The sequence below is a fragment of the Galleria mellonella genome, unplaced genomic scaffold (assembly GCF_026898425.1).
Source record: "Galleria mellonella isolate WM207_F2 unplaced genomic scaffold, CSIRO_AGI_GalMel_v1 utg643, whole genome shotgun sequence".
Lineage (NCBI taxonomy): Eukaryota > Metazoa > Arthropoda > Insecta > Lepidoptera > Pyralidae > Galleria > Galleria mellonella.
The window spans coordinates 267,925-281,598 of NW_026442135.1; the positions used below are offsets into that span (position 1 = coordinate 267,925).

At 34.5% G+C, this 13,674-nt stretch overlaps 1 protein-coding gene across 7 annotated transcripts in view; it reads left to right on the plus strand.

Moving 5' to 3' along the window:
• The window catches only part of LOC113511162 (KH domain-containing, RNA-binding, signal transduction-associated protein 2), a 301,526-nt gene that overhangs the window by 200,163 nt on the left and 87,689 nt on the right, over window positions 1–13,674 (plus strand). For 5 of the 7 annotated variants that reach the window (XR_008253501.1, XM_052900280.1, XM_052900282.1 and 2 more), the window contains exon 3: window positions 6,337–6,363. The exons of the other annotated variants lie outside the window; for them this stretch is intronic. Coding sequence is in view for 4 of the 5 variants with exons in the window: in XM_052900280.1 (XP_052756240.1) it covers window positions 6,337–6,363 (27 nt within the window). In the remaining variant the exon portion in view is untranslated. The remainder of the gene's footprint in view (window positions 1–6,336; window positions 6,364–13,674) is intronic. 7 annotated transcript variants of the gene reach the window in all.

Sequence of the window (13,674 nt, forward strand, 5' to 3'; positions counted from 1 at the left end):
CACACATACTAATGTAAGCGGAATTAAACAAAATAATTCTAATTAAATAACCAGTGATATGGACTTGCGCAAGATAACAGCTAGTTCAGTAAAATTATTTCTTTCAAAATACAATAATATTGTAAACACAATATTTATAAAATTTCATATAATATACATGCAATCTATGTATTAAATAATATAAAGAAATATATATATTTTGGTAGGCACAAGGGTAAAAAAGTTTACCTTTCGAAAGGTTTCTAATTTTCAAACGAAGCCCTAAGGGTTACTAAGGGGTACTAAGGGTTAAGTAATTCACACATTAAACGTAAACCATTAAACTCGAACACGAAACTTCCGCCTAAAAAAAGTAATAAAAACTTTACATTAAAGCAACTCCCAAACATACAAACAAGAGTTGTTGTTGAGAGTTGTATAAATGTAAAATTTAGATTCGATACTTTTGTTTTATACAACTTGGGATTAACGACCTCCGTAGCGTGGTGAGTACTTTTTTTTAATGAATGATAATGAAATAGTAACCCCGTCCGCGCTAACGGTATACGCTGGCAGGGTACTTGGGAGGGGTGATAGGTCTGAATGAACAGGCAGATCAGTTAGCCCATCGTGATGAATACACCTGGAAATCAGCACAATGGTTTCCAGGGGTAACTACTTGAAGGTTATCCACCTAACAAGGTATATTACTAACAATGGAACTGGAAGTTCTCATTACTAACAATCCCTTCCCCTCCCCTAGTGATTAACGATTGGGCGTATTTCTCTCTTCAATCGTATACTCTTAACAGCGTGGTCGTAGTTTTTATGATGATAGTGGATTGCTGGTGAGGCCCTCCTTCGCGATTGAGGTCCTCGCAATGCGTCTCCATCTACTTCTGCTCACAGCCGAGCGAGAGCATTCCACAATGCTGTGACTGCTGAAACTGCTGAGTGACCGTTTTGATGAGCCTATGATGGGCCTATTTAGGAAACAAAATTTTTCGAATGAGCTCGGGTCTGAGTATTCTGGATTGTAACCTCAGATGTACGTTGCATGGTTCCTCATAACATAGGGTACTCTACTTTGAAAAACAGGCTGTTATGGTGATTGTGTGACATTTAAAATAAGCTAATGATTTGCTTGATGGGAAATGGTAACCATCACCTATAAACATGTACAGCACCATAAATATCACATAAAATACATCATGATGACGCCCATAGCCTAATGCATTGATGTTCTTAGTTACTAAGATGTTATCCTTCCATACCTTTTAAATTTACTGTCATTTAGCAACTGCTTGGCAGTAGACACATAAGTGAAACAAACACATATCACCGTCTCACTCATCATCCTTATCATCATATCGGTCGTTAACTGTCCACTGCTGAACATAAGCCTTCGCTACAAGGGAGATTTTGCCAGTATTTGCCACGATTGGTAGACCACCGTAACTGCAGTTAGGATGTTTTAAGAATAACGCTGATGGCTGTTGCCCATTCCTCCACTATAAACTTCCGTAGTTATCTCTTACGACACCCACGGAAAAGGAAGGGGTAGCCTATTCTGTGCCAGGACATATACGGCTGAATTATTGGACATTAGCAGACTGTATTATGTTTTTTTTTTTATACAACTTAGAATGGCAAACAAGCTGACGGCCCACCTGATGTAAAGTGGTAACCGTCGCCTATAGACATTAGCAGTACCATGGACATAACAGAGTATACTGTTTCGCCCATGATACCCCCCATGCGTTGCTATTCCTGAGGAATCAGGTGTTATTCCTCTGTGCTCAGTAAATTCACGCCATATCCCACCCTTCAAACCGAAACACAACCATTCAAACAATACTGCTTCACGGTTGAAACACGAATGGGACAGAGGTATTCAAGCAATCGACTTTTGTATAAAGTCTCCCTCTGGTGATTCAATTATTTCAATTATTTATTCAATCAATTCAATTATTCATTTATGTACATATTTATTAACTTCTGTGAGACAGACCAAGTACAGACCACTTATATTTTTTATAGTTTTCTTTATATAATATTATTATCTACCAAATTCAATAACATACTTCTCTTAAAGGCATATATTATTAGTGTTTTATAATTGCTTGTGTATTTATATTGTTGATTTTATTACTTTTTTCACTATTTCAATTTTATATTCCTTCTTATATTAATACCGCCCACTATGTACTTTTTATTATAACTTCGCCTAGTGTGGGGCCCATTGTATCTTGTTTTTTTGTCAAATAAAATAAATAAATAAATAAAATAAAATAAATAAAATAAATAAAATAAATAAAATAAATAAAATAAATAAAATAAATAAAATAAATAAAATAAATAAAATAAATAAAATAAATAAAATAAATAAAATAAATAAAATAAATAAAATAAATAAAATAAATAAAATAAATAAAATAAATAAATAAATAAACTTTTTTAAGTTTCCTTAATTAATATACATATATTTTTGATTTCCATTCGTGGTTTTCTTTGTCGCCCACACAGATTGTAACTTACTCACTCCAATTACGAATTAATTTCATATTTTGTTTGTAAAAACATTCAAATGCCCGGAGGCCAGAAAGGCCCGGTTAATATTGCGTCCAATCCAACCCTTCTTAATTATTTGAGGGTCGTGCCATAGAAGTCATTGCTAAGAAATTACTCAAGTTTCTGAAGAGCCCCGTATCATAGAAAAGAATGGAATAGAACTGAAATATTATAGTAATTATTTATTTCGGCTTTACTCGGAATTGCCCCACTAGTTTCGAACTTAATACAAGCCCTTATACATAAAAGTGCAATTAATAGAATAACTACACAAATAGCCACTGCCAATAGTTGCCACGTTTGGCAGGCGGATTGGCAACCGCAGGCAGGCGGTTCTTACGACACTTAAGGGATAAGAAGGGGTGGGTGTCGTAAGAGGTGACTAAGGTAGGGCGAGGGATTGGTAGCAGCGTCCCTCTTAAAACATTTTCAAAACCTAACTGCGGTTGCCAATCTACTTGCCAAGCATGGAAACTACTGGTAAAACCACCTAAGGAGGCTTATGTTCCACGTTGGACAGTTAAACGCTAATATGACGATGACACCATATCTCGGTCACTAAAGCCAAGTAGCTTGAGAGAGTTTTAAAATATTTTTTCGACTATTCCATATAATATTTTATGTCAACGATCATAATAAAGCAACGTTCTAGTTCATTAATTATTTACCAAAGTTTATAACTTGAGATTTTGCCAACAGACCGTATCCCGATTCAGATAATAAAGACAGATTTAACATTTTCCAAATTAAGCGACTCGATTATAATTTGAAACAAAGTTGTGTGCATTGTTCGTGCTTAGTTTGTATTAGAAAATTACGTGTCCAATCAAATAACGAATAGACATCAAACGTCTTTGTTCATGCAGTTAAGTTTGTTACAGATAACGTCTTAAGTTTAACTGAAATTTAAACTTAATTTTAATTTAAAATTGTAAGTTCAAGCTTAGTATAGATAAAAGAAAATCAATGCATATTATAATAAAATTGTAACTGATCTCTGTCTGTATTGCACCAAGTAAAAAGAGAAATAACAAATACAGTAAATATTAATGAGAAGTGATACAAAAGGCGGCCTTATCGCTAAGCAATCTCTTCCAGACAACCTTTGGGCAGAGGACATTGAGAAAAAGACAAAGGGTAGGTGGCGCAATATTATATAAATATTGTCATATACAAACATATATAGATACATACATACATACACATACATACATATATATATATACACATACATACACATACTTAACAGCACACATACAACAGAAAAAAATGACGAAGGAAAACGAAGAGAGAACACAGGAAAATAGTATTAAAGTAAGAGATAGTAAGATTTTGAATGCTGTTTTCACTAATGTGTTGCAGTTGCTCTACTTAACATTTAGTGATTGTTTTATTTCAATCGGTTCATAGAAGAAGAAGAAGAAGAAATCATCATTTATTCAAATAAACTTACATTGAAGCACTTTTGAAAAGTCATTACATTTTTTTTAATCTACCGCTCGTTCGGAAAGCTGTCTCATCACAAGAAGAACGAGCAAGAAACTTGCGTGTTGCTCTTTTAAATAATTTTATTATTACTTTACATTTTTAAGTTTAAGTGTGTGAATACAAACCACCAATTAGCACTAATTCAATTAAATACTCAAAAAGAAAAAATATTGAATACATAACCAACTGGTTAAACAATTAATAAGAGGAAATCAGTCATAGTGATTAGAGCAGACCAGTCCCTACAAGCAGCACCCATAAATAAAAAAGTTATATCAATCTAAACAATCACATATGAAATGCTATAAAATAACCGATCAGTTGAATTGACTGAAACTTTATGAAGGTATTAGGTATGTAATTATCATTTAAGTATATAATACAATATGAGACCGGATTCATGAAGGGTTCCAATGGGAATAATATACGGGAATTACATAGAAGCGGGCAAATGCCGCGGGAAACGGCTAGTAATTAAATAAGAATCTAATGTCTTTACTCATATGAAAAAGAGTAATCATGATTGTCAAAATATGAAGCCCAAATTGTCTATTATTTTTTAAAAACTATTTTAAAAATTTTCTTATAATAAATAGACTAAATATTCATTATTAAAAAAAAATGCATTGCTGGGAATCAGTGGATGCAGATGGCTTAGGACCGTTCTTTATGGCAGTCTATAGGGGAGGCTTATGTCCAGCACTGGACGGATAATGGCTGAAATGATGATGATGATGATGTAATGAATTTTAAATCGTATTAATTACATTTATTTATATTTAATATTTTATGAGATAATTTAATAAAAATAAATATTAATTGCCAAATATATAGAACGTATCAATTTAGAAAAGTTGCAGGCTTATCTTCGATAATGGACAATTAAAAGCTGATATGATGATATAAATTAGAAACACATTGTATATGTTAACAGAACAAAGCTTTTTTTTTATACCACTGAGGTGGCAAACAAGCATACGGCCCACCTGACGGTAAGTGGTTACCGTAGCCTATGAACACCTGCAATATCAGAGGTATCACGCGTGCGTTGCCGACCCTGAAAAACCTCTTTACCCCCCTTTTAAAGAACCCCATGCTGTAGTCTCTTGGGAAAACCTCAGCAGAGAGCTCATTCCACAACCTGAGCGTTCGTGGGAGGAAACATCTCTGAAACCTTGATTAAAATTTGTTACTTTGTTTCATAAGTCAATCTTTAGTTTAAGTTGTGACATTGTTTCTAATAGACTCATCTACTTGAACTGAGATATTTGACTCTGATTTGGTCATGATTTGCTCATCAACACTAAGCTTGAAAATAATACGATAGGTTTAACTTTTTACCAAAGGGAGACTTTGTACAAAAGTCGATTGCTTGGGCACCTCTGTCTCATTCGTCTTTCAACCGTGAAGCAGTTGTGTTTGCATGGTTGTGTTTCGGTTTGAAGGGTGGGATATGGCAGTTAAGCTGTAAGGCTGCAGTGGCAGTAAAGCTGCAATGCATTTCAGGTCGTCACTTCATCTAGTGGGGGGTCGTCCTACACTGCGTTTACTCGTACGCGATAGCCACTCAAGAACCTTTCTTCCCCTCATTACTCTCAAAACTCATTACATAATTACATAAAAAGTCTGTTTTGTTCAAACATTTGTATAAAGACATTATATAGATATTTGTAGTCCGCTATTTTATCATAAATTAATTTTTATATATCGTAATTTTAACACATATAGTTAACAGAATAGTCGTAGAAGGTCCTATACTTTATTGCATTATATTAAAGTTCAAATTTAAATAATATGCTAAGCTACTTTCGCAGCTGACTGTACAATATTAATAAGACCGTTACAACTTGTTGTTTTGTTCGAATAAATATTTTCCTGCCCTCTTCGTGAGAGGACTCGTTGTAGGGTTACCAACTTACCGATGCATTATTTTTTAAATATTTCATAATATTTCTAAATTTAAGACTAATAAGAACTATTTTTTATGCGTGTATAAAGAGAAAAAATATTTATTGAATTAATAAACAAACAAAACATATAATTTATATGAATAAAACATAACTTTATTTATTGTTATTGACCCGAATATAAAACAGTCAACCCTTGCCAACCGTCAAAGTCGTCCGCCATTTTGATTTACGCGAGTTGCCCGCCATTATTTTTTTTATTGCCTATAATCATTCACATAGGCGAGTCACGGTCGTAGAAGGCCCTATAAAATCTTTTATATGTCCAATATTCTTTGGAATTTTGCATGGTATAGGTAAAGTCAGCAGCAGATTTTTTTTTACTACTCAGGGGATAAACGAAGCGGCTCACCTGATGGTAAGCTACCGTCGCCTATGATCACCCACAACACCAACGGCATTGCAGGTGCGCTGCCGGCCTTTTAAAAAGGAAAATGCTCTTTTCTCGAAGGTTATTATGTTGTATCGGTTTGGAAATACTACTGCTGGAAGTTGATTCCAAAGAGTGGTTTGAAATGAAAATTCTACGTTTACAGAAAAAAAACCGACTTCAATCGTGACAAAACTTATTTAAAATAAAATCACTGAATCGATTTCGATAAAATTTATATAGAACCTTTCTGATAGTGTATCCTTCCAAATAAAAAAGAATTCAGTTTATAAATGACAGAGTTGTGAGGTAACAAAAATAAAAAAAAAAACACAACCGTCTTAAAAACCTTCTCATTTTTGGAAGTCGGTTGAAAAAATATAGATAATTTGCTAATTATTTTCTCATAATCATATCAGTCGTTAAATGTCTGTTGCTGAACTTAGGCCCTCCCCATAAGAAGGGGTTTTGCCAATAGTTGTCATGCTTGGCGGGAGTAAAGAGTGGGATAAGGCAGTTTAAACTATAGAGTATGGAGACATTATAGCAAAGCCCAGAAAGTGCCACGTTTGAGTGATAATGCTATAGAAACTATATTAAAAACTTTTAATTAGTTTATTTATTTATTTATAAATTACTCATTACACTTACAGTCTTCCAAAACGTATAGTGAGCAATAGGTTTATTTTACAAACTTAAAAATTTTAAACAACATTTTACAAATATATCCATTTTTATTTTTAAAAATTGACAATTATCACAATATCGCCATACTTCGTTATGAATTCCTTTAAACACAGTTACGTGCAGCTGCTTCACGACAGAAACAGAGTGGGACAAAGGTACCCATGCAGACGACTCTCTTGTATGATGTCATTTATATACAATAAAGTTTTCAATATTTGTAATTTTTTACCAGAGGAAGACTTTGTACAAAAGTCGATTGCCGTCCGTCAGTTTGTTTGCGATTCTAAGTTGTATAAAAAAAATAGCTACAACATCTGTAAAGGCTCTTACATCGCGTTAAGTCCCAACTTTGTTTAAAAAAACATAGTGATTACTTTGTAATGAAACTCCTACTTTCTTAATTAAGTAATTGAGTTCCGATTTATAGGTTTTAACTCCATAATTTTCATTAATTATGATTGTATATACCTTAACGATATCTAGTTAACTTTATCTCCTGTCCACGCAAAAGTTGCACGTTCGTATAATTCGTGCAAAACAGCGGCGTGCCGAAGATTTATAGTGGAGAAATTGTTTCCCGCACACTGGAAATGGTTACGTTTAATATTTGCCGAGGAAATATTGCGACTGTGAAAAAAATTCACTTACAACAATATCATAGTGTTTTACTAACATTTTCCTGTTGCGGAACTCGGCGGGACCGAAATTAAGAAATGCTTGTAGTTCTTGGACAGGTGAATGTGTTTTATTTATGATAAACAGCTTTATTGAATTACATTCTTTGCGTAGTGACTGTTGCCAGCAGCAAAATGTATATTTTTTTAATATACTTTTAAAATTTTTTCAAATTGTAACGCCACCTGGTATTGTAATATGGAATTATTGTTGTGATAGTGTCAGTTTTTTTTTTATACAACTTAGAATGGCAAACAAGCTGACGGCCGACGGAAGCTGAATATGGCGTGAATTTACTGAGTACAGAGGAATAACACCTGAGTCCTCAGGAATGGCAACGCATGGGGGGTATCATGGGCGAAACAGTGTACTCTGTTATGTCCATGGTACTGCTCATGTCTATAGGCGACGGTTACCACTTTCCAACAGGTGGGCCGTCACCTTGTTTGCCATTCTTGCATATTCATATATATATATATATATATATATATATATATATATATATATATATATATATATATATATATATATATATATATATATATATATATATATATATAATAAGAGCCCGTATTGTATACCGATAACGCTTGAACGCGATTGAACGGCGTTACCATTCAATTATCATCAATTAAGAATCTCAGAATAAATCCCAAACAATTTGAATATTAATACATAAAATAAGTTTGTCTTTGACCCAGTTGCAGTTATATAGCACTTGTATTGTGACGATAATGATCTTTCCATGTTATCCTGGATTATGCAAGTTCTCCATCTTAATTAATCAGATTCAACAGACGCACCTTTGTGATTTGCATCAACTGTACTGTATTGTGCTTACTAACTGTTAAACTTTCGCATTGCATGGCTTACGCTTGATAAGAGACGGGAGTTAACGTGATCATTTAGTTAATATAGATTAGAAATAATCTTTATTCAAACAGACAATAATATTAAAAAACTTTTTTTTTTTATACAACTTAGAATGGCAAACAAGGTGACGGCCCATCTGATGTAAAGTGGTAACCGTCGCATATAGACATTAGCAGTACCATGGACATAACAGAGTACACTGTTTCGCCCATGATACCCCCTATGCGTTGCCATTCCTGAGGACTCAGGTGTTATTCCTCTGTACCCAGTAAAGTCACGCCATATCCCACCCTTCAAACCGAAACACAGCCATGCAAACACAACTGCTTCACGGTTGAAACACGAATGGGACAGAGGTACCCAAGCAATCGACTTTTGTAAAGTCTCCCTCTGGTAAAATTATTCGAGTAAAGTTAATAAAAAGCATTTTTGAATAGTCACTTTTTTTTATAAATCTACCGCCCAGTTCGGAATGCAATGCAATGTCTAAACATAGAAGCTAGTTCACCATCTTGACGAGTGGCGATCCTCCACCGTGCGTGCCTTGAAAACAAGGCACTTTCTTCAACGCACAACCACTCTTTGGAATCAACTTCCAGCAGCAGTATTTGTAAACCGATACGACATCATAACCTTCAAGAAAAGAGCATATTCCTTTTTAAAAGGCCGGCAGCACACCTGTTGAAAACTGCGATAATTATGATGCAAATACGGCTAAACTATTATATATTTATAAGGACGACGAGATAAATAAAATACATATTATGTTTTCAGCATCTATTTTACTAAATTTTAATAGAATCTACAGAATGCATTATATTTTTAATAGTAAAAAAGTAAGTAAAAAAGTGGCCAGTACGTGCAATAATAAAAAGAGTTCATTCTTACATATTAAATTTAATCAGCAGGACACCTGCAATGCCTCTGGTGTTGTGGGTGATCATGGGCGGCGGTAGTCACTTACCATCAGGTGAGCCGCATGCTCGTTTGCCCCTGTGTTGAAAAAAAAGTTCTGAAAAATAGTAAACGGAAGAGGTTCTTTATTCGACTGTATTTTTTATGTTAGTTACGACAGAACTCCGTCGGTTACGAAGCGATTGGGAAAAGTATTTTTTTATCTATTTTTTTTTTAATAATTAAAATCTAAACGAATATTTAATACTTTTAGAAATATTATATTTTATTATATGAAATTTGCCAGTAGTTGGCATGCTTGGCAGGCAGGTTGGCAACCGCAGTTAGGCTTTGTTTATGTTTTAGGAGAAACCATCCATCTTTCACTATCAGGTTTTTTTTAATAAGTGATAATGGAATGGTAACCCTACCCGCGCTATCGGTGTACACCGGCGAGGCACCAGTGAAGGATGATAGGTGAGGATGAAGTAAGTCAGTTAGCCCATCGTGACGAATTCAACAAGAATTGTTCACAATGGTTTCCAGGGGGAACCACGTAGAGGTTGATCTATTAGGGCATATTGCTAGCAATGGGGATGTCAAACGTCATTGTTAACAATTCCTTTCCCCCCTTACTTTCAAGTTAGTCCCATAGACATTATAATTTCATCAAAATATCGAAGTTTCAGTAATTTGAGTTTTAAATTAATATAAATGTTTTTGCTAAAATTAAAGTCGGTATATTTTTTTGATGGTGAAACCTATTAACATGATACTGTGCCTAAAATAACATTTATTTATTGGTCATTTAAAAGCCCGCATTTGATAGATAAACATTAAGCACGTTTGAATAATAATTCACCTTGGTTATTTTAACGTTTCGATCAGTTTGGATTGCATTAAATTTTCGACCAGGAAAACCGTTTCAAACCCTCCTCAAAAACTCATTAATTTATATTTATTTAAATAATGTTATTGACCAAAAGAAAATATACCATACATCAAAAGGTGGATTTAATGCTAGTAGCATTTTCTACCAGTCAAGCTTTGGGATGAACAGTGGATCTCGAACGTGGTTCATTATTGGGATAGATAAAGAAAATAATAATCAATAATGTATACTAAAAATCATTATATACTTTTTTTTACGCAACTTAGAATGGCAAACAAGCTGACAGCCCACCTGATGAAAAGTGGTAACCGTCGTCTATAGACATAAGCAGTACCATGGACATAACAGAGTATATTGTTTCGCCCATCCGTTGCCATTCCTGAGGACTCAGATGTTATTCCTATGTACGCTGTAAATTCACGCCATATCCCACCCTTCAAACCCAACTGCTTTACGGTTGAAACACGAATGGGGCAGAGGTACCCAAGCAAACGACTTTTGTACAAAGTCTCCCTAAAGTAATAGAAAAAACATTGCCTCGCTATTATGTGCAGCTAGTAAATGCATTAAATAAAAACACTGTCAGTTATGTGATCACGGTCATTTATATACAATCCGTATGATGTATGACAATGAATGGGTAAAAGAAAACACTACTGCCTTGAGATCAACGGCAGGGCATTGCTACTTGGGGCTGCTAGATGCAAATTTTTATTTTTACCAAAGTGTTATAATTTTCTCATCAAATTGAAACGATTTTGTTTTTATTGAATAAAATCAATTAATTATAAGCTTGTGTCAGTTTTCACTACGTTCCGTCATGTAACCACTACACGAACGACGAAAAAAATAGGGTTTCTTCACCTCATGGGTACTTCAAAGTTCATTCAAGTACCTTCATTAGTAGGGTACATTCTATTTAATTTATATACTAAAACTGTTAAAAAAATATATCAAAATTTCTCCACGTCCATTTCATTTTTGTTAACACATTTTTGCACACAATGTTAGCACATTTAAATTTCTCTAAAAGTTCGCGAATTATAATTTTTTTACCCATAATTGCGAAAAAAATATTCAAACTAGCAATACTGTCGCTTTTACAGTTGTAGACGATTAGTTAAAATGACACCTCAAGCCATTCGCCACCTTAATTATCCAACGTAAAGTGTCAATGACTTTTAATAATTTTAAACTTTTAAACAACAGCAATGAAAACACTTAACAGAAGAAGACATCAACATTATAAACGTTTCCGTCGGACATAACAGCTGAAAACTTTGCGGGCTCAATGCCAAATCCTTAAATTCCTAAGTACAGTCGGCATGGCGTGAATCTCTAACTGCAGTGTTGCTAGATACAATTGTTTATTTCTCCCCAATTTTTCACTTATATTTTTTCTCCAAAATTAATTTCCATCACTTTTTTTAGAATTCTTGTTTGTGTGTTGTAATAAACTATTTCTATTTTCCTAATTACTATAAAAAACTACTCTTTCTACGATTATTTTTAAATGTGTTTTTATACTTTCAGTGATACTACCTACCATTATGTCCTGTATTATATCCTACTAACATTATTAATGATAAATGAGTGTTTGTATGAAAAATGTTTGCATTTTGGATAATGATGATGAAATGGATGAACGGATTCAAATGAAATTTGGTACAGAGTTAGGTTATATCGTAATTTGACACATGGGATATTTTATATACAGATTCACGAGGGCAAAGCCATAGCAAATAACTATAATAGTAATATAGCTTTACAAATATCAAAACTCAAAAACTGTACCCAAATTTTTACATAGAAATGAAATTTTTCTCCGAAAATTTCTCTATTTCATTTCTACCAAACACAAAAATTTAACCCGAAATTGAGGGAAAGATTACCCAACCTGGCAACACTGTGCGACGCCATTTGGCGACGAGGGAACTTTGAGACGTGTTATCACGTCGTAAAATAAATTAGCACCTATCGGTAACGCTCGTCGCCTCGTAGGCGGAAGGAATCTTAATTATTATCAAGCAACAAACTTTCAGGCTGTATTTTCGAGTCTAATTATTTGCCTTATTGCACCGATTTAACCACCATAGTCTCGCAATACGAATGTAACGATAGATACGTTTTCGTTACCTCATGCGTGTGAAAGAATGAAATGATTAATGTTACTGTCTCGTTGTATCACACACACATTGTATACTCGTTGTATACACTATAGTCATAATTTATCTAAGAGGAAGATTAGATTGTTTGTTTGTTTGTAATGGATAAACTCAAAACTACCAGAGAGAGACTTTGTACAAAAGTCGATTGCTTGGGTACCTCTGTCCCATTCGTGTTTCAACCGTGAAGCAGTTGTGTTTGCGTGGCTGTGTTTCGGTTTGAAGGGTGGGATATGACGTGAATTTACTGGGTACGGAGGAATAACACCTGAGTTCTCAGGAATGGCAACGCATAGGGGGTATCATGGGCGAAACAGTATACTCTGTTATGTCTATGGTACTGCTCATGTCTATAAGCGACGGTTACCACTTTCCATCTGGTGGGCCGTCAGCTTGTTTGCCATTCTAAGTTGTATAAAAAAAAAACACTTAATCTATTCTAAAAATTTCTTCGCCTATAAAAATTTTATCCTCCAGTAACATTCCTACTAATATTACAAATTTGAAAGTGATTTTGCATGCTTGTTTGTCTGTTACTTTGTAGCGCATTAACGACTTAACCAGTCACTATAAAATTTGGTATCCACGTACTATATGGAATGGAGAAGGATATAGGCTACTTTTTATCCCGGACAGTAAATGTATCCCACTTATGCGGACGAAGTCGCGGGTAAAAGCTAGTATAATAGACTATACATATATGTTATTCGAAAATTCTATCTAGCAGTGCGAAGCCGAGCCGGAACACTAGTTAAAAATATAGAATAGGCTTCTCACTCTTTCTTCTTCTTCTCTCACTCCTTCCTTTCCTGTGGACTTCGTAAAAGGCCACTAAGGTAATTTTAATGGCCGAGAGATGGGCAATAGCGTTTCACTTGTTCTGCCATGGGTGACAATAGTTGCCATCCTTGACAGGTAAGCTGGCAGGCAAACCCCTCCCCTCAGGGGGGAATTGTTAGTAATGAGATTTAACAGTCCCATTGCTAGCAGTACAACCTCCACGCGGTTCCCCTGGAAACCATAGTGGTTAATTCTTGTTCAATTGGTTACTATGGGCCAACTGACCTGCTTGGGGGGAAAGGGATTGTTAGTGATGAGATTTAACAACCCCAT